Raw genomic sequence first — 18179 nt, 5'->3', positions numbered from 1 at the left:
CACCATCACCACAGAAGATGGAGGAGAAGAAGAAGAAGGAGGACAGGACACGCCCCAATTCCTCCATCTTACTTCTCTAAACCCCCCTGTACAGAAATCCTAAACCCTGTGTCTCACCCTCTAATTAACCAATCCCTTCACCATTCACCCCGGTGAAACCCTCCTGTCCTCATACAGGTGTCGTCTCCTGTGTAGGATCAAAGTCCAGCCACCAGACACTTCTGGAACATTCCAGGACTCCCGAGCCCCCCAAGGGTGCTCTCGGTGACACCTCAGTCCTGAGGTGCTGAGATCCCACAAGCAGGCAGCCGGTTTGTGTTGCTTTGGCGCTGCCTGAGGAGGGATGTGTGCCCAGGGAGAGTCTCTGGGATATCTGATAGCGAGGTTCCCTTTGTGGCTGATCCTGCTGCTGATGGCTCTGCCAGGTGAACTTTGATCTGCTCTGCACATTTCTTCCTGGGGCTGCTGCCTTGCCAGGGCTCATTCCCAGCAACAGTAATTAATGCTAATTATTGTGAGCTTCGTGGATGTGGAGTCGTCATTCTTATATCGACCAGAGAAAGTGTGCAAGGACATCTTCCTGAGCCCCAGGTCAGGCTGGGGGGGATTTTTAGCTGAAGTTAAGGAGCAGATTGTGCTCACTGAGATGTGGGAAGGGTCACAAGAACCCCAGAATGTCCAAGATGTGCAACCCACCCAGCTTTTCCCAAAGTGCAACATTTTGGGTGCTGCAATGCTGGGCTTGCAGATGTACAGGCAGGAATTGGCTGATTCTGTCCCATGCAGGGGGTAAATGCTTCACTTTCTGGTGAGATCAAACCTTCCTGGGAGAATCTGAATTTATATCCCCCATGGATAAAGGTAAAGAGAGGAGTTTGTGCGGAGTCTTTGCTTATTTTTTGCCAGGGATGGGATTAAATGTGTGAAACGGAATTTCTTGTTGGGACTCAGATGTTTGTTAGTTCTGATCTATGTCACAGTCTCGCAAACCCTGAGTTCTGCAGCACTTTACAAACTAAAAAATGGAGCTGTGTCTCTCTCCACAAGGCCTTTTAAGGATAGACTGTCCAATTAAGAAATGACGCCTCAATTATTTTTACTTTTAACCCAATAACCAACCACCCGTGCCTATCCAATGACACAAAACCACCCAATCCCCTGGAGAAGGAGGCGAGGATGAAGCACCAACCTCTGCCCCAAAACTAATAGATAGTTTTATATCTATTACTATATTCTAAACCCTTAAACTCTGAGTTTCCCACCCTGTGATCTCACACACTTCTATCCAAACTCCACACCCACAATCCCAGCTCTGTCATTCCATTCTGGAAGCTTCTCCACGGCCTCAGGTCAGTGCAGTGTTCTCCTGGAGGTCAGTGGCAGCACAGAAAGTTTAAAATTCTCAGTATTTAGGGCTCCAACAATTCTGCAGCCTGAGCAGAGTCTGGGGAAGGAGGTGGGTGTTCCACCAGGGTTCCTTTAATAACACTTTAATAAAGGCTGCTGCTGTTTAAAATCCATTGTCAGTGCGTTAACAGGTCAGACAGGTTCTGCCTGAAAGGAACATCCAGAGCAGAAGTTGTTTTATTTGTAATTTTGAGCGTGGATGAGAGCAAGGTGTGGTCCTTGGAGAGTCAGGACCTGACTGGCTTCTGTGCCCTCAGGGAAATCTCCTCTCCTGCCTGATTTCTGCAGCTGCCACAGGGCTGGATCCTTGCCCCGGATGGGTTCCTGTGTGCAGGGCTCCTTGCAGACAGAAATTCTGTGTGCACAGTATTTCTAATCTATCAGCTGTATGAAATGGGAGAAAATTCACCTTTTAGAAGTCAAAATACTGATCATCTAGCTTTGGTTTAGGTGAATTCTTGTCTTTATATAGAATTAAAAATAGAATAATTTGTTCTGTTGTATAGTGGGTGTCCAAGGATCTGAATTCAGGGAAAGCTCAAATAGTGAATTTGTTCTGAGACAGAAGAGCTCAGGATGACTGAGTGCATTTGATGGATGAGACACCAAACGAGAAAATGTATTTTGACAGCCTTTAACTATCTGCACTTTTAAAAAGTTGGTATGTTCTGCCCAACCCAAAATATTTTGGCGCTTCATGATTGACCTTCAAAAATGTTCAGTTCAAAAGTTTTCTCTCATTTCCAGTTCTGAGCTTGTAGATTCACTTTGAGGCCTAATTTGCGTGATTAAAAAATTAAATATGTGAGATTCAAAAGCTGAAAAAAAGAAATTGTGTGCAATATCTTCAGGTGCCTATGGGAGAAATGGGCCTTTAAGAAAAGGACCAGCATTGCAAAACTTTGCAATATTATGGAGTTGCAACATAAAGAACCAGGAGAAAAAAAGGAGCAGTACTCTTATAATCATGTCTGTATTTTAAAATTCATATATTCAAATATTTGTCCTGAAAACTGATTCCTAAGACATGTAAGGGTAAAGAGTAGTATGTCTCCAGCTCAGGATTTCGGCTTCTTTGTTAAATTTAGTTTATTAATAAATTGAAACTATTATATAAAATGTATTAAATTTCATCAAATTAGTTTTAATTTATTAAATAATTACTATAGTTTCATAGAAATTATTCTATAGTTTATATTTATATATATATATTATGGATATTATATATTTATATATTATTAATTTCTAATTCTATATGTGTATATATTTATCCTTTATATTAGTGATATGATATATTTTTATATATTTAGCTATAATTTTATATTCTTAGATGTTCTATATATTTATATTTTTAACATATTTATATTTTAATACTATTTGTTTAAATGTCTATTTATATGTTTTATAAAAAATATAAAATTTATATTATTTATATATTTTACATATAGATATATAAAAGATTTTATTTATAAATACTTTTATATTATTTATATGTATGTATTTATTATATATTGTATATTGTATATTATATATTTATATGTATTTTATGTTTTACTTATATATTTTATAAGTAAATATATAAAGCAAAAGTTTAATGTATATATAGAAAAATAGCTATTATCTATATATATATATATATATATTTAGGTGGTCACAGCCCCATTCCCAATGGTGACACAAATTCAGTATTTAGGTGGTCACAGCCCCATTCCCAAGGCTGACACAAATTCAGTATTTAGGTGATCACAGCCCCTTTTCCAAATGATGACAGAAATTCAGTATTTAGGTGGTCACAGCCCCATTTCCAAACGATGACACAAATTCAGTGTTTAGGTGGTCACAGCCCCATTTCCAAGGGTGACACAAATTCAGTGTTTAGGTGGTCACAGCCCCATGGCCAAGGCTGACACAAATTCAGTGTTTAGGTGGTCACAGCCCCATTCCCAAAGCTGACACAAATTCAGTATTTAGGTGGTCACAGCCCCACTACCAAGGCTGACACAAATTCAGTATTTAGGTGGTCACAGCCTCATTTCCAAATGATGACACAAATTCAGTATTTCAGTGGTCACAGCCCCATGGCCAAGGCTGACACAAATTCAGTATTTAGGTGGTCACATCCCAACTACCAAGGCTGACACAAATTCAGTGTTTAGGTGGTCACAGCCCCATGGCCAAGGCTGACACAAATTCAGTGTTCAGGTGGTCACAGCCCCACTTCCAATGGTGACACAAATTCAGTATTTAGGTGGTCACAACCCCATTCCAAATGGTGACACAAATTCAGTATTTAGGTGGTCACAGCCCCATTACCAAGGGTGACACAAATTCAGTATTTAGGTGGTCACAGCCCCATTCCCAAGGCTGACACAAATTCAGTGTTTAGGTGGTCACAGCCCCATTCCCAAGGCTGACACAAATTCAGTATTTAGGTGGTCACAGCCCCACTACCAAGGCTCACACAAATTCAGTGTTTAGGTGGTCACAGCCCCATTCCCAAGGCTGACAGAAATTCAGTATTTAGGTGGTCACAGCCCCATGGCCAAGGCTGACACAAATTCAGTATTTAGGTGGTCACATCCCCACTACCAAGGCTGACAGAAATTCAGTATTTAGGTGGTCACAGCCCCATTTTCAAGGCTCACACAAATTCAGTATTTAGGTGGTCACAGCCCCATGGCCAAGGCTTACACAAATTCAGTATTTAGGTGCTGAATATTACTCAATATTCAGGTTATAAACCTGCAGCCTTTCCTGGTGAGGCTCAGTGCTTTGCCAGGCTCTGGCGCTGCTGGAATTCATGTTGGTGCATGCAGTCTGTGTTTATCGCCCTTGCAGCAAATCAGTGCCTCACACAGGGATGGGGCTCCTCCTTTCACTCTGCTGGCCCAGCCCCAACAATCATTTTCATGGCACTTCAACTCCTCCAACTTCTGCCAGCAACAAGCCCAGAATTTTTGGCAATAATTTGATTTACGTAATTAGCCCAACTCACCGCCTATTTCTTTTTGAAATGAAAACAGCAGAAGCCCAATAAAAAAAGCTAGTGTTGATCCCACTGAAAAATAATTTTGGTGAGGAATTTTCAGCATTCTCTGGGTTTCATTTCTGGAAGGAAAATGTACCTGTGGAATTGGAAATGGTGACTTTGATCCATTGGAAAAAGGATTTCAGTTCCATTCAGTGCCAGGCTGGTCCTGCCTGGGGAGCAGCAATGTTGGAAGGGTGTGCTTTGCAACAGGGAGGGCTTTTGGCACTGCTTTTGTGAGGTTTTCCCTGTTATTTCTCTGTTTCTGAGACCTGAATTTGTACTTCTGGACAGCACAGGCATCTTCTGCAGGATTTAGTGGGATTAGGACCGTTTATAACATTCCACTTGTGTCCTACATCCATGTGTGTGAATAAATAATATGCAATATTATGTATTTATATACTAAAACATGCTCTTCTTATATTAATACTTTAAATAATGCAGGGGCATTGTTCTTTTTCTTGTTTTCTTTGTTATTTTTTCTTCCAATAATCCAGAGGACACCCCTCAGCATCCTGAGCAAAGGTTTTGAGTTTTTGTGAGCACTACAATTTGGAATAAGTGAGAATGTGTTTAAGGTTGGGTTTGTTTTTGTTTTGGGTTGTTTGTTTGGTTGTTGTTTATTTTATTTTTTTAGGTGTGGTAAAAAATCTTATTAAGGCCAAATACTTTTGAAATAATAGAGAACAAGCCCCTCAATTGGAAAAGAATAGCCTTAGAGCTTGAATGAAATTTCACTTTAATTTAATTGAATAAGTTGCAAGTTACACAATTGGGTTTTGCAATAGCTACTTATTTAATATTTTAATCTTAAAATTCAGGATAAGTAATTGCTGTGATGTGTAGAAGCCAAAATTATGTCATTCTTTAAGAAAAGTTGTGATTGATTTTAGTGCATGGGACAGCATTGGGAATCCTGGTTTTATCTCATTTTTCAGGTGATTATAATTATTGGAATGTTCAGTCTGTGTGCAAGCAAGGTCAGCTGCACAGATTTACACATGTTAATACCCAAGCTCAATTAGGCCATACACATTTATATATATATATATATTTATGTATTTATATAAAAAAGTGTATTTCATGTCTTGCCAAGCGAGCTATAAGGGGAAATGTTTTCAAAGACTTGAGCAATCTTCGAGCTCTCTGCTTTATTTCTAAACCCTGCAATTAGTGGCTTTTGGAAACTGGATTTGCTTCTTGCCAAAGCTCAGGGATACACTTGGTAATTTTGAAATCTAACCTCTAAACACAGTCTGGCTCCTCATTTTCCTAAGTTAAAAGTGGTTTAGATGCCTGAGCATCAGGATGACTTAAAATTGGCTTTTTTTCTTTAGTAATCTCTCTTTTTTTTTAATTTTATTTTTTTAATCCTCTCATTTCTCCTAATTGAAGAATATAAAGTAATTTTTTGCCCTGCTCACACAATGTCAGGGCATGGCAAGTTTTGCACTCCACTGTTTGCATCTGGAGACTCTTTGTAGTTCAAGTTGAATTATGTTTGTGATTATCATCAACCCTTCAGAAATTTAAATTAGTATGCAAATAACAGAAAAAGATTATCAAGTTTTTAATTAGCACATAACAATTTTCCCACCCAGATAAACTAGATTTATCTGTTGTGTGCTTTAGCTGTATTTTTGAAGTGTTCTCAGCCCAGCCTAAGTGAACAAAAAGAGAAAAACAGCAGCAAATTGAGAGCTGCAAGATACCAGCGAGAAATGGAAAATATTCTTGATGAACCAGACACCTCACCCAGGATCTTTGTGCCTGTTTTATATATTCACACAGAAATAAATGTGGTTTTTTGCCAAAAAAACCCTACAAGGGGAGCTCAGTGTGTGCCCTGCCTTGGATTCTGCCTTTCCTGGCCCAAATTCCCACCTGGAAAATGCAGTGGAAGCACAGCAGGTGTGTTTAGTTTGGGGTGGGAGGCAAATGATTCCTGCTGCTCAGGGCAGGTTTTCATTCACCAAAACCTTTTGGAGTTTATAAACACCTTGGAATTTTCTGATCTGGTATGAAATAGCTGTATCCTAAATCACTGAATATTTACAAACAAGTGAGCTGAAGTTTTTATTTTCCACCACGGTGAGATTGTGGTGAAATCTGCGTGTCTTTAAAGAAGTGAGAAGTACAGAATAAGAAATGAAGTACAGAATAAAAACTGCAGTACAGCAAGGCATTAAAAAAATTATAAAAAAGAAATTTAAAACGTCCATCTGCCAGTCCAGACAAGCCATTCCCATCTCTTCCTGGGCCCTACAAGTGCTTGCAACTCCAGAAACTGTGAAGCTTCTCTGTATTTTGTGTTTTCCTGGCATTTTGTTCTCTGGGGATTCCAGTGTGAGTTACCCAGCACTTTGTGACACTCACTAACAGGTTTCCTCACTAGATAATGCTGTGTTTGGGGTTTTTAAGCAACATTTTTAAGTTTAGGTTATGACAAGAATGATAGGATACACAAATTCTTTTGTTACAATATCGGGTGTAAGTTTCCTATTTCAGGCTTGAGAAGCTCCAGGGATAATTCAAAAAGCAATTTTTGTGTTCTGTAATGTCTGGCACGTGGTGGAAACCTTTAACCAGGGGACAGGTCAAACAGGAAGGCACCAGCTTGGGCTCAGAGATGCCCTACCTGATGGGGCCTTCTTTATTTTTATTACTGATTTAAAATTACTGATTTAAAATTATTTCTTTTAAATCACTGGTTTATTTTAAGGGAACGGGTAGTTGGGTGTGATTAAAATCTATTTGCAATGCGACTTTGTGATTAAGGAAAAAAAAGTGGAAGAATGCACATGGGAATGATGTGTGTTTTGGTATTGTCTGTTCACTGAGTGCTTAATGCTTTGTAAGGAGCGTGTAAAGTTATTTTTGTGGTGTATTTTGTGAGTCACTGAGGGAAGAGTTGTGTTTGTGGATCTCAGAGGCACAGCTGGGAAATTGCTGCTTGCAGGGAACTTGAAATGTCATTTTCCTTGTCATCCATTTCTGGCCTTGCTGTGTGTTCAGTCCGTTCTAACTGTATTTCCTCAGCACACCTGAATGCATTTCAAAGCAAACACCCCATCCTGCTTCAAGGGGAATTTCTGTTTTGCATTTTTGCTGTGCAATGCACTCTGACAAATATAAGAACAGGGATGTTGAGAGCTGCTTTTCCCATCCACTGCTGTGGAGTGTGTGGAAAAAGAAAAGCCTTTTCCTTCATCGCCACCTAGCAACCCCCAACTCCAATTTGCTCTTTTCTTAGGGCAAGAAAAAGGGTAAAACCTGTTTTTAACTGTTCTTGCTTTATTCCTCCTCCTCCTCAGTGTGCATTGAGGCTCCAGTAGGTGCCTGTCTGACCTGAGGAGCCACAGCTGATAATTATCAGCTCAGAAATAATAATAATAGAGATTCCAATCAAAAATGGGATTATGCTGAGCACACAGACACAGCAGAGTGTGTCCCACCTCTACAAGGACTATTTTTTCTCTCAGTTGCACAGCTGGTCACTGTTTCAAGAGTTGCTCTCTGCTGATGATCTTCATGGAGAAATTCCACTTGTCTCCCATCTGAGGGGTGGATTCTCAGCCAGTGTTGCCCATTTTCCCCCTGGAAGATGTTGTGGAGTGCAGGCACCGAAGGAATTTGATTTTCTCAGGCTCTTCAGCACTGCCTGAGGCAGCAGCACGTGTGAGAGAGCAGAGGGTCGAGGAGGGCAGAGAAAAGGCACAGAAAAAAGCAGCTCCCTGTGTGTTTGTAATGCTCCAAAGCAGCTCAGTGCTTGTTCAAATGCTCCAAAACCCGTATAAACTCACTGTCAAATCTGACATCACAGACCTGATATATTAAGAGTTTTCCCTATAGAAATCCAGGTGAATAATACAGAGTTGTAAGGATTTACTTTTATATTCAGTGGTGATTTACAGTGGTGATTCTCCTGCTCTTTTTGCTTTCCTTGCTTTGCTTTTTGTGTGTTCTGAGGTTGCTGTGTGCAGCCTGGATTTGCTTTCTGAGTAGAAGTGAGGCAGATCCCTGAGAGGTGAAGGCTCTGCCCTGCTCTGAGGGATAATCAGAATAAATCCCACGTCAATCCCACCCGAGCCTTTCCCGTTACCTCTAGAGGCTGCTGTTGTGTTAAATTAAAGTTCAGCGCGTTCCCAGCAGATCCCAGGGCTGGGATTCACTGCAGGAGCAGGGAAGGTGCAATCCCAGAGGAAATTCTGCAGAGGGAGAGGCAGAGATGCCTCAGCTCGGCTCTGTGTTTGCAGCTATCAGGAACTGATGAAAAACAGCCTTTTTTACCAGCCCCTGATTCACTGATTATTGGTTTCAGTTCAGTGCAAGGTCTCTCAGAGTGATGAGCAGCAATGTGAATTGAGAATTTGCTGACAGGAACCAAGTACTTTACAGTGACCCTGTCAGCATTTGAGGTTAATGTCTGCTGGACTTGGCTTTGTTGAGCTGATACAATTTTCTGTCAAAGAAAGTTTTCCTAAGAATGGATTTAAGGTTTAAAATGCAATGTAAGGGATATGTGTACATTGATAATTCCCCCCCCCACTCTTTCACTAGGCATTGCCTTGTTGCAGCATAGATATTTTAATTTAGAAGATATTTTAATTTAGAAGATATTATAATGTAGAAGATATTTTAATTTAGAAGTTCAAAAAGCTCTTGGTGTTTTGGTACACTTTATTATTATTTATTGTGAAGCATGCTCGTTATGCAACATTTGACAAGTTTAATCAGAGTTTTTACTGAAATGCTGAAAGCCATTCACCTAACAAGGATCATTATTGCCTAAAAAGCTGCACACCATTGACTGCTGGTCTAATAAAGAGGAATTAACTCCTTTATTAGTGTCTGGACAGCACTCCTGAGTAGTCAGTGGTTTCTGGACAGCACCCAACCACTCTTTTCCAAACAGCTTGAAGAAATCTGTAACTTTGAATATGGAAAATTTAAATTAGACTGGGAATTGTAATGCCCATGTGCACCCCTGTCTCGTAGAACACTGCTCTGAAGGAGTTTAAATGGTGTTTTCTTTCTCATCACCTGCACCTCCCACAAAAATCTAAGTATTTTAAAGTGAAAAAATCCAATACTTATCTTCTTGTCCTTCCCAAGCACCCAATAAATGTGTTGCATTCCTGTGAATTCAAGGATGCTCTCTATGTTATAAACTGTACAAATCAAAATATTGTCCCTAAAATTGGTGAGGAACTTGCATTTCATGCTGAAGGAACCGGCCTCTCTTTTTTTAATGTTGTAGGTGTGGGTTTTTATTGTTGTTTATATCTTAGAGGGCTCAGATTTCTCTTGCTGGCTTTATTAGATGGCTGTTTTAATTTGAGGGATTGGTGTAGAATATCTCTGAGTATGCCCAATATGCAAACCTTCTCATGTCTTGCTTAAAAATCACCCTTTATTAAAGATGTTGCTCTTTCTAGAAAATAGCATGGGCTGCTTTGGTCTGTGTGGTTGCAACTTTTGCAGAACAACTGCAACTTTTTATTCAAGAAATGTACTGTTACCTCAGCACTGTGTATCTGGAGTGGGGAGATACTTTTTTTATGTCCTAGGCAATCTTCCTTAGAATATTCAGCAGACACCAGCAGTAAATTTAAGCTACCTGTTCTTACCAAAATACCTAGAGCATTCAGGCAGTGACTCTCAAAATGCCATCACAAAGTGTCACTCTGTGAGTTGCTTCTGTCTTGTTACCCCTTCTCCTTCCTGAGGGGAGAAGTTCTTGTCATCTTGTCATCCCCTTCCTGAGGGGAAAAGTTCTCAGATTGGAAATTGAAGTTTTTTACTGGTGTGCACCATGAAGATTCCCCATCCTAGATGGGCAGGGATGAGCTGTGCTCCAAGCTGGAGAGGGCAGAGGGAAAAATAGGATTCCATTAGCTTTAAAATTTTTTGTGTCAGCCCAAGATTTCAGGTGCTGAGGAGCCACAGGAAATGCGAACTGATGCCCATCAGGTTGGCACACGCTGCCACCTGCCCAGATGTTTGTTGTGCCATGTCAGGATGAGTGGCACACATCTGTCTGAGAGCTCTGGGCTGCAGAAGGGCAGCACATCCCCAAATGAGAGAGCTGTAGAAGGACAGCACATCCCCAAATGGGAGAGCTTCAGCAGCACCAGCCTCCACCGCCTCTGTCACCTCAGCCGGAGCTTCGGCAGCTGCTGAAGTTCCAGATCCCGGAATGTTTAACCACTAATAGCCCTTAAAAAATCCGATCTGGCGGTGCCCTGATGGAACTGTAGCAATGTGTGCGATGCCTGTTTATATGGAGAGAGAGAGAAACCTTTTAAAACTATTTATATATAAACTATACACGCGGGGCAATGGCCATTGCCTCACGCCTTTTATTTTGTCTGTCTCATTCCTGTGATTCCATGTGTCATTCCTGCCATGCCAGGCCGTGATTCCATGGCTGCTGTTGCTGTAGCAGCGCATTGCTGCTCGCTGTGAGGCGCTGAGGCCGCGCCGGGGAGCGCACAGAGGCAGCCTTGGTTTCGAACAGCAGCCTCAGCACCCGCCCGTGCCCGGAGGAGGCCCCTCAGCGCCGCTTCCTCCCCTCGCCGCCGCCTCCTCCTCCTGCTGCCGCCGCTGTTTCCTGTGCGAGCGGCTCTGACGCGGCCCTGCCCTCCCTCCCTCCTTCCCCCGCTCCCCGCCGGGCCCTGCCGAGCACAAAGCACCCGCGGCCGGCCGGCAGCGCCTGCGCGGGGCGGGCCGGGCTCTGAGGGCAGCGGGCTCGGAGCGGGGCCCGGCGGGCAGTGCCGGCCACTGCCGCTGTCAGCGCCGGCGCTCGCAGCAGGCTGCGCCCTCCTCCCTGCCTGCCCTGCCCCGCCGCCTCCGCTTTGCTTTTACGCTCTTATTTCTAATTATTATTATTTTTTAAAAAAACTTGGAAGAAGCCCCCGCGCTGCTCGCTCGCTCCCCCCGGCCCGCAGCGCGTTCCCCGGGCTGTCGGAGCCCGCTCCCCCTTCCCGACCCGCTCCAGGCTGGGCCTCTGCTGGGCTTTGGAAGCCGGGAGCGCCTCGGCACCGTCTGCCTCCCCCTCCCGGAGCCGCTCGTCTCCGCCAGCCCGATAAATGCTGTTTATGAGGATGGACCTGTTGAACTACCAGTACTTGGACAAGATGAACAACAATATCGGCATCCTGTGCTACGAAGGTAACAGCGCCTGGCCGCGGGAAATCAATGGTGCCTTCTCACGGGGAGGGGACGGATCCCTCGATCCCTCGCACGGGGAGGGATGGATCCCTTCCAGAGGTGGATCCTTTCCAGGGACGGATCCTTTCCAGGGATGGATCCCTTCCAGAGATGGATCCTTGTCCGAGCCGTGCTCGCTGTTGTTTGTCAGCGGGGATGTTTTTGGACACCGCCGGTGCGGGACGCCCCGCGGGCTGTTGTCAGAGCTTTGTTACAGGGCAGGGATTTCTTTCTTTCTTTGTGATTTTTTCCTGTTCTTTTTTACATTATTTTTTCCCCCACAATCCGCGTTTTCAGCGCCAACTTTCCTTTCCCTCTCCCTGGTGGCGCTAAAGGCGGGGGTTTGGGGTTTGTCGGTCTGGGGTTTGGGGTTTGTCGGTCCGTCCCGGCGCCGCGGGGCTGGGCCGCGGCCGGACACGCGTGGGCCCGGCCGGGGCCGAATGTCCGGCGTGTCTCCGCCGTGTCCCCGCGGGGTTGTGACCATTGCCCGGCGTGTCCCCGCGTGTCCGGCGTGTCCCCCGTGGCCGGGTGTCCCCCGTGGTCCCGTAGCCCCGGGCCCGCTGTGTCCGGCGGGGCCGGGGCTCGCTGCCCTCCCCCGGTCTCCCCTCAGAGCCCCGCTGGTACCCGGGCAGGATCGCCCCGTTCATGTGCGCCGAGTTCTGTACGTGCGGCTGCGAGGAGCGGCTATGGCTTGGCTGTGCCTGCACAGAAAGGCACCACTGAGCTAATTCGGCTTGGCAGCGGCGCTGCTTTTGCTCTAGCCACACACCAGCGCCGCGAAAAGCTGCTTGCTTTTTTTTTTTTTTTTTTTTTTTTTTTCCTGATTCAGCTTTCCATGTTCGTTCAGAAAATAAACTTGCTGGGGTTGTCAGGGAAGAAACAATGAGGAGAGTACACAGGCCAAGGGGATATCTCTGCTCAGAAAAAGGGCAGGCCAGAAGCAGGCAGCTGAATCTCCCTTTGGAAATTACAGTCCCGTCTATCCCTAAACCAGCATGGCCACTTTTCTTCCCTTCAGGAAGTGGAGGGGCTCCCTGTTGTACTTTTAATGTCTTTGTTTCTCCTTTTTTTCCTGCTTTTTCTTTCCTGGACAAATATGTATATATTCATTCGGATTAAGCTCTTTTACAGAAGATTGAGCTGAAAAATACAGAGCTGAAGTTCCATGAAGTTGAATTCCCAACTTCTTTCTTATGCCATGCTTTCTTTGTTAGAGCAAGAAAACTCTTTAAAAAAAAACAAACTTTCAGGATCCTTTAACTTTTTCATTTCAGGATCCTTTAACTTGTTCACTGGTCTCTGCAGTAATTAGTGTTTTCTTTGGAAGCCATTGGTAACTTCTGATGAAGACCATGAAATTTTATGCAAAGTTTTATTTACATAATACATCTTTCTGAGAGCTCTGTTCACTAAGCCTTGTTGCTCTGTAGTTTTGGCTCATTAGTTCAATTCATTGTAATTATGCCTAATATTTATGGAATATTCTTTCCAGTCCCCTTTTTATTCCCCACCCCCTTCTCCAGTAATTGTTATTTAACCAGATCCTAGCTTTAATAGTTCAAAAGAGCTTAAGGAATACACTCCACTGGAGCAATTTTTGTTTAGGTTAAACATCTGTTGCTATTTTCCTCCTTCTGGAAGTTAACATTTTTAACACTAAAATAAACACGCACAAAATGAAGAGAAGAAAAGCAAAACTTCAGTGGTGTTTATAGCGAGGTGTTTATACCCCTACGGTTTAAAAAGTGTAAACACTGGCAACATCTGCTCTGAACTCAAAGGGTGTTTCAGAGATGCCTACAGATCCTCCTGGCCTCTGCCATGGGATTTATTTTAGAAGGGAGTTGTGTCAGCAGTGATGGATTTATCTTTCCAGGGACGCTGTTGCAGTAGGAACCGCATTGACAACAAAACGCCCTCTCACACTCAGTTAATTAGGATTTACTGAAGGCCACACTTGAGCTACTTATAAATTGATGCCTTCCTGAAAAGTGCTTCTGAAGATGCAGGATAAGATAAAAATAGGTTTGAAATTTCAGAGGGAAGAGTGATGGGCCCATAGGCCACAGGAAATAGATGGGTTCCTTGTTCCTTTGGAGTCTCTCTGGAAACATTTGGTTTTGGTTTTTGGGATGATTTCTATGCTGGTGAGCTATGCCAGCGTGTTTTATGCAGTTTACTGGTGATTTTACTCCTCTGGCACTGGAACTGCTGGATTTGCAACAGCCTGTGCATCAGAGATGTGTTGATACCCAAGAAACAGGAAAAGTTCCTGCAGCGTGTGCATTGGCAGCCCTTCAGTTCAGCATGGAGCACAGGAGTGTGATTTGCATCCCGAGAGGATTCCTGCTTTTTCTTGCCCAGCCAGAGTCCCAGATAACAATTTGTTATCTATGAGCTGCAGGCTGCTGAGTTAATGCCAGCCCTGAGAGGGGCAGGAACCTCCCAGGAACCTCAGCTGTGCCTTCATCTCACCCTGCTCCTAAATTGTGCCATCCGTGCTCACACTCCAGCCACGGAGCTCCCAGCATGGAAATATTGGGCTGCAAAGTCCATTCAACATCTCTGAGTTTGGAAACTGGTGCTGTTTAGTTCATTCAACACATCTCTGATTTTGTGAGAAGAGAAGAAATGGTGATAACACAGATGGGATCTGCCTTGTGGGCAGCAAATTGTGCTTTTGCTGGGGCTGGGCTGGAAGTTCTCCCTTTAGCTGTCCAAAAGTGAGGCTGTGCTGCAGGTGAAACCTCACCTGAGCTTGGCTGTTTTCTCAAACATGAGTTGATTTCTTTTAGTTTTTGTTGTGAGCTTGGTGAGGCACAGGTTGTCCAGAGAGGCTGTGGAGTCTCCACCTTTGGAGATACTCAAATCCCACCTGAGCATCCCACCCTGCCTGAGCTTTTGAGCAGGAGGTTTCTAAATAATCTCTAAAGGTGCCTTTGTAGCCTCTTGGAAATTTCTGCACACTCATGCAATTAAAACAGCCAGAAATGAGAAGAGTTTTAGAAAGGGGGTCCATAACTCTGAAGCACAGCATAAAGCCATTTCCTTTCCTCAAGGTTGTTTGTTTAACACTGATTATTTGTGTCCTTTGGAGGGTTTTCTTAATCTCATTACTACCTTTGAGCCCCAATGATGCCTCATGGTGATCTCAAATCCAACTGATGCTTTTGGAGAGAAAAATGAATGTTAATGAGGTGGGGTTTCTTTTAACAAATTGCATAAAAAAGACATTTGGAAGAAAATTTTTGCATCATTCAAATGGGAATGCTTGGAAAAGGACAGTTACATTAGTGATGATCAACCATTTCAAGCAATTTATTGTAACAGTTTTGGTGCAAAGAAGCAATAATTTGGGATTTGTTGCCTTGGCATCTGGACGTGAATACATCTGATACTCTTCTCCCCAGCATTTGCTGCCAGTTCCCAACAATGGGCAGTTTAGTGAGCGGCGCTTTCAGAGGATTGTTCTGTTCCTGACGAGCTCGGGGCTGGGGGAAGCTGCGGCAGCCCTGGCTGAGGGGCAGCACCCTGAGGCAGGCCGGCACTCCCCATCCATCCAGGGACAGGTACTGAGGGCTGCAGCATCTGCACCTCGCTCTGGGCTGGAATCTCGCTGAACCGCAGCTCCGTGTTCCTTCAGAGCTGAAATAAACAGGGCCAGGAGACTTCTTCTCCTTTTTAATGCCTTTATTAAAAGTGATCAGCTCAGGATGGGGCGGCTCGGCAGGGCTGCAGTCCCCGTCGGGACTCAGAGCAGGAGGATATGGCAGCTCTGTCCACCAGGGGCAGAGCCGGGGATCCGGTCCTCGTGGGAGCCTCTAGGGCGTGATGTCCCCGTCAGATGTCACTTCTCTCAGTGTCTCAGCTGCCTGGTCCCGGCGTTGGGACGACTCTGTGCTCAGGGCGAGAGGGGCTCCGCATCTCTGCAGGCTCAGCAATCGGCTCCTCATGTCCAGACACCACTTCAGTCTCTCAGTTCTTATTTGGCTCGTTGTTTTTGGGGTTTTCTCGTTGCATTTCGAGTCGTGGTCCCACAAAGCATTCTGGTCTTTGGAGTCAGTTTGCATAACCCCCCCCACCCCCTCAGGTGTCTTCCCTATGCTGGAAGAGCTGCCTCAGGGAAGGGCCATCACTGCACCCAGCCAGGCCTTTACTAATACAAAAGAGGAGATAAGCTTCAAGGACCTGTGATTACAATAACAAAGCACTAAGAACCCTGGCAGAGACAGATCTGGCTGCGTCCCTGTAACTCTTTCTCACAAAAAAAAAAATATTAACCGAGTTTTTGTTGATAACAAGAGCCGCTGCTGAGGTGATGGAGTGCTCAGAGTTACACAGAGCAGAGCGCAGGTGATGCTGCTCCTGACTCCGGGGCTCTTCTCCCGCTTTCCCACGGAATATGCGTGAGCAGGAGCAGTCTCCAGGCAGAGCCCTTTCCTTCTGGTGTTTGTCACAGATGGTGCTGGCTTGCAAGGCACATTTCTGCCTTCCTTCCTTCCTCTCTCTCTCCCTGGGTTATTGCTGCAACTGCTGTGCTGGGAAAGGTAGAAAGAAATGCAATAAGATGCTAAGAAATCCCCCAGGCATGTTACTTATGGTTATGCAGAGTTCTCTGGATAGTCCAGGAGACTGGGGTTTTTATTTTTATTTTTTTTTAATGAAGAAAATTGGATCCAGATTTTAGCAAAACACCCCTTTTGGGTTGCAGGACAGCTTTCATTAGTTAGTGGCATATTACATAATTATTTCTGACTTCCTGTGAGGCTGGAGCGTTCCTTGGCTTGCAGAGCTGGGTGTCCTCTCAGGGCACTCAGAGCATCCTGAAAATGTCTGTGCCTGCCCCAAAAGGCACTTCAGATCTTTGCTTCAGATCCTGCTAACTTCATTTCCTTCTTCATGAAATGCAACATGTTTTCTTAAGTTCTAAAAAAGAGTTTCCATCAGCTCTCTCTGCTGACCTTGCATTTTTCTCTTTCTCTACCTTCAGTTTCTCCTATTAACTGCAAAGTTTGGGTTAGTTTCTAAAGATGTAAAATGACTTAAGCACTATTCTTCTGCTAAGAATTGGATAAGAATCTCCTTCATGGCAAATTAGGTGTTCTTATTTGTAACACAGTGTAAAATTTCTGTTCAAAGCCATGGAAATTCAGATGCACCTACAGAACAGCTCCCCATTTATAGAACATTCTGTGGGTTTTGCATTTTCAATCTCTTTCATCTTCAGGGAAAAAACAAAGAGCCCCAGCTTCACAGTTGGGCTTTTCTTGCTCATTTCCTCCTAGCATGAAGTTGGGAATATCCTCTTCAGGACTGACATCAAAATTCAGTTTATTTTCCTCCTCCATCAAAGGCAGGATAGATTTAGGTCATACTTGAACTTTTTTTTTCTTTTCCCCTGGAGTTCTGTTGTTCTCACCCTGGATGCTAGTTCAGCATTTGTACTGAGAACTCAAACAAGGAAATTAAAAACCCAAATATAATAGAGTGTTATCCCACAGCTTGCTGTAGATAAGATAGGCAGCATATTTTTTTTCCTGAGATAAAAGGTAGTGAGGTTTGTAGCAGTAAGTTGAAGTCTGTGTTAATGAGCAATTTGCTTAAAGGCTGTAACTTGTTACTCACAAGTCAAATTTGTTACAGTGCCAGCTCTCTTTGGATATAAATCCAGGGATTTTAGGAGACATTGAAAAAGCTTAAATTGCTCCAGAGTTTGAACAATGCCCTGCATTGTATGGAGAGCTGTTAGAGAAAAAATAAAGCTTCAACAACAGCCTTCATTGTGTGGCATCTAAAATTATGAATGAAAAAGTTCATCCATATGTATTGGCTTTGCCTTTTTTAAATATCTGCTTTGCATGAAAATAGTCTTCTATTAATTTCTTCTTGAGCTTTAATACAGATGGGCCTTTATATTTGATTTTGGCTGAATAGGCTGCAGAGTTTGAACATGCTGCATGCACACACGGTGCCAAGCAATTTAGCAAAGTTGTTTACACTAACAATAATCCAGCAGGACACGGCCTATCATTTCTCCCTGATAATGGTGTGAGGTAGTGCTGAGCACAAGTTCCTGGAGAAGTGTTTACAAGAATGGCTTTATGCTTCCTCAGCCTTGGAGAACTGGAGGGCTTTGGGCTTGAATCCCTTCTTTACAGGCAGCCAGTTTTTCCTGCAGCCTGCATCATCCCCTGCGAATTGCTCTGCAGCTCAGACACAGGGGCTTTGTTTGTCCCTGCCTTGGGGAGAGCTGGGCCATGGGCCTGAGGGGCAGGACAGACAGCAGTGCCAGCAGGCTCCCTCTGCACCTCCACATTGCCCCTGGGCTTCATCTCTGGCTCCTTTACACGTTTTCATTCTCAGCCTTCCCTGCAGTGGTGAGGAGCTCAGGGAGCCCTGGGGTGTGTCCTGGAAGGGCTGGGGCACATGGGCAGTGCCAGCAGCCTCCTTCTGCACTTCCACATTGCCCCTGGTGTTCGTCTGCCAGCTCCTTTACACGTTCTCATTCTCAGCCTGCCTGCAGTGGGTG

General features: G+C 44.1%; 1 protein-coding gene across 2 annotated transcripts in view; it reads left to right on the top strand.

The window, feature by feature from the left end:
- The window catches only part of VGLL4 (vestigial like family member 4), a 110566-nt gene that overhangs the window by 32060 nt on the left and 60327 nt on the right, over nucleotides 1-18179 (top strand). Inside the window, exon 1 of one of the 2 annotated variants that reach the window (XM_064724017.1) lies at nucleotides 11105-11611. The exons of the other annotated variant lie outside the window; for it this stretch is intronic. Within the exon in view, the coding sequence (XP_064580087.1) occupies nucleotides 11530-11611 (82 nt within the window). The 5' untranslated portion in view covers nucleotides 11105-11529. Of the gene's footprint in view, nucleotides 1-11104; nucleotides 11612-18179 lie in introns of those variants that run through there. 2 annotated transcript variants of the gene reach the window in all.

The sequence above is a fragment of the Zonotrichia leucophrys genome, chromosome 12 (assembly GCF_028769735.1).
Source record: "Zonotrichia leucophrys gambelii isolate GWCS_2022_RI chromosome 12, RI_Zleu_2.0, whole genome shotgun sequence".
Classification (NCBI taxonomy): Eukaryota; Metazoa; Chordata; class Aves; order Passeriformes; family Passerellidae; genus Zonotrichia; species Zonotrichia leucophrys.
Note: the sequence above shows the minus strand (reverse complement) of the source record. Positions and strands in the feature narration are given on the sequence as shown.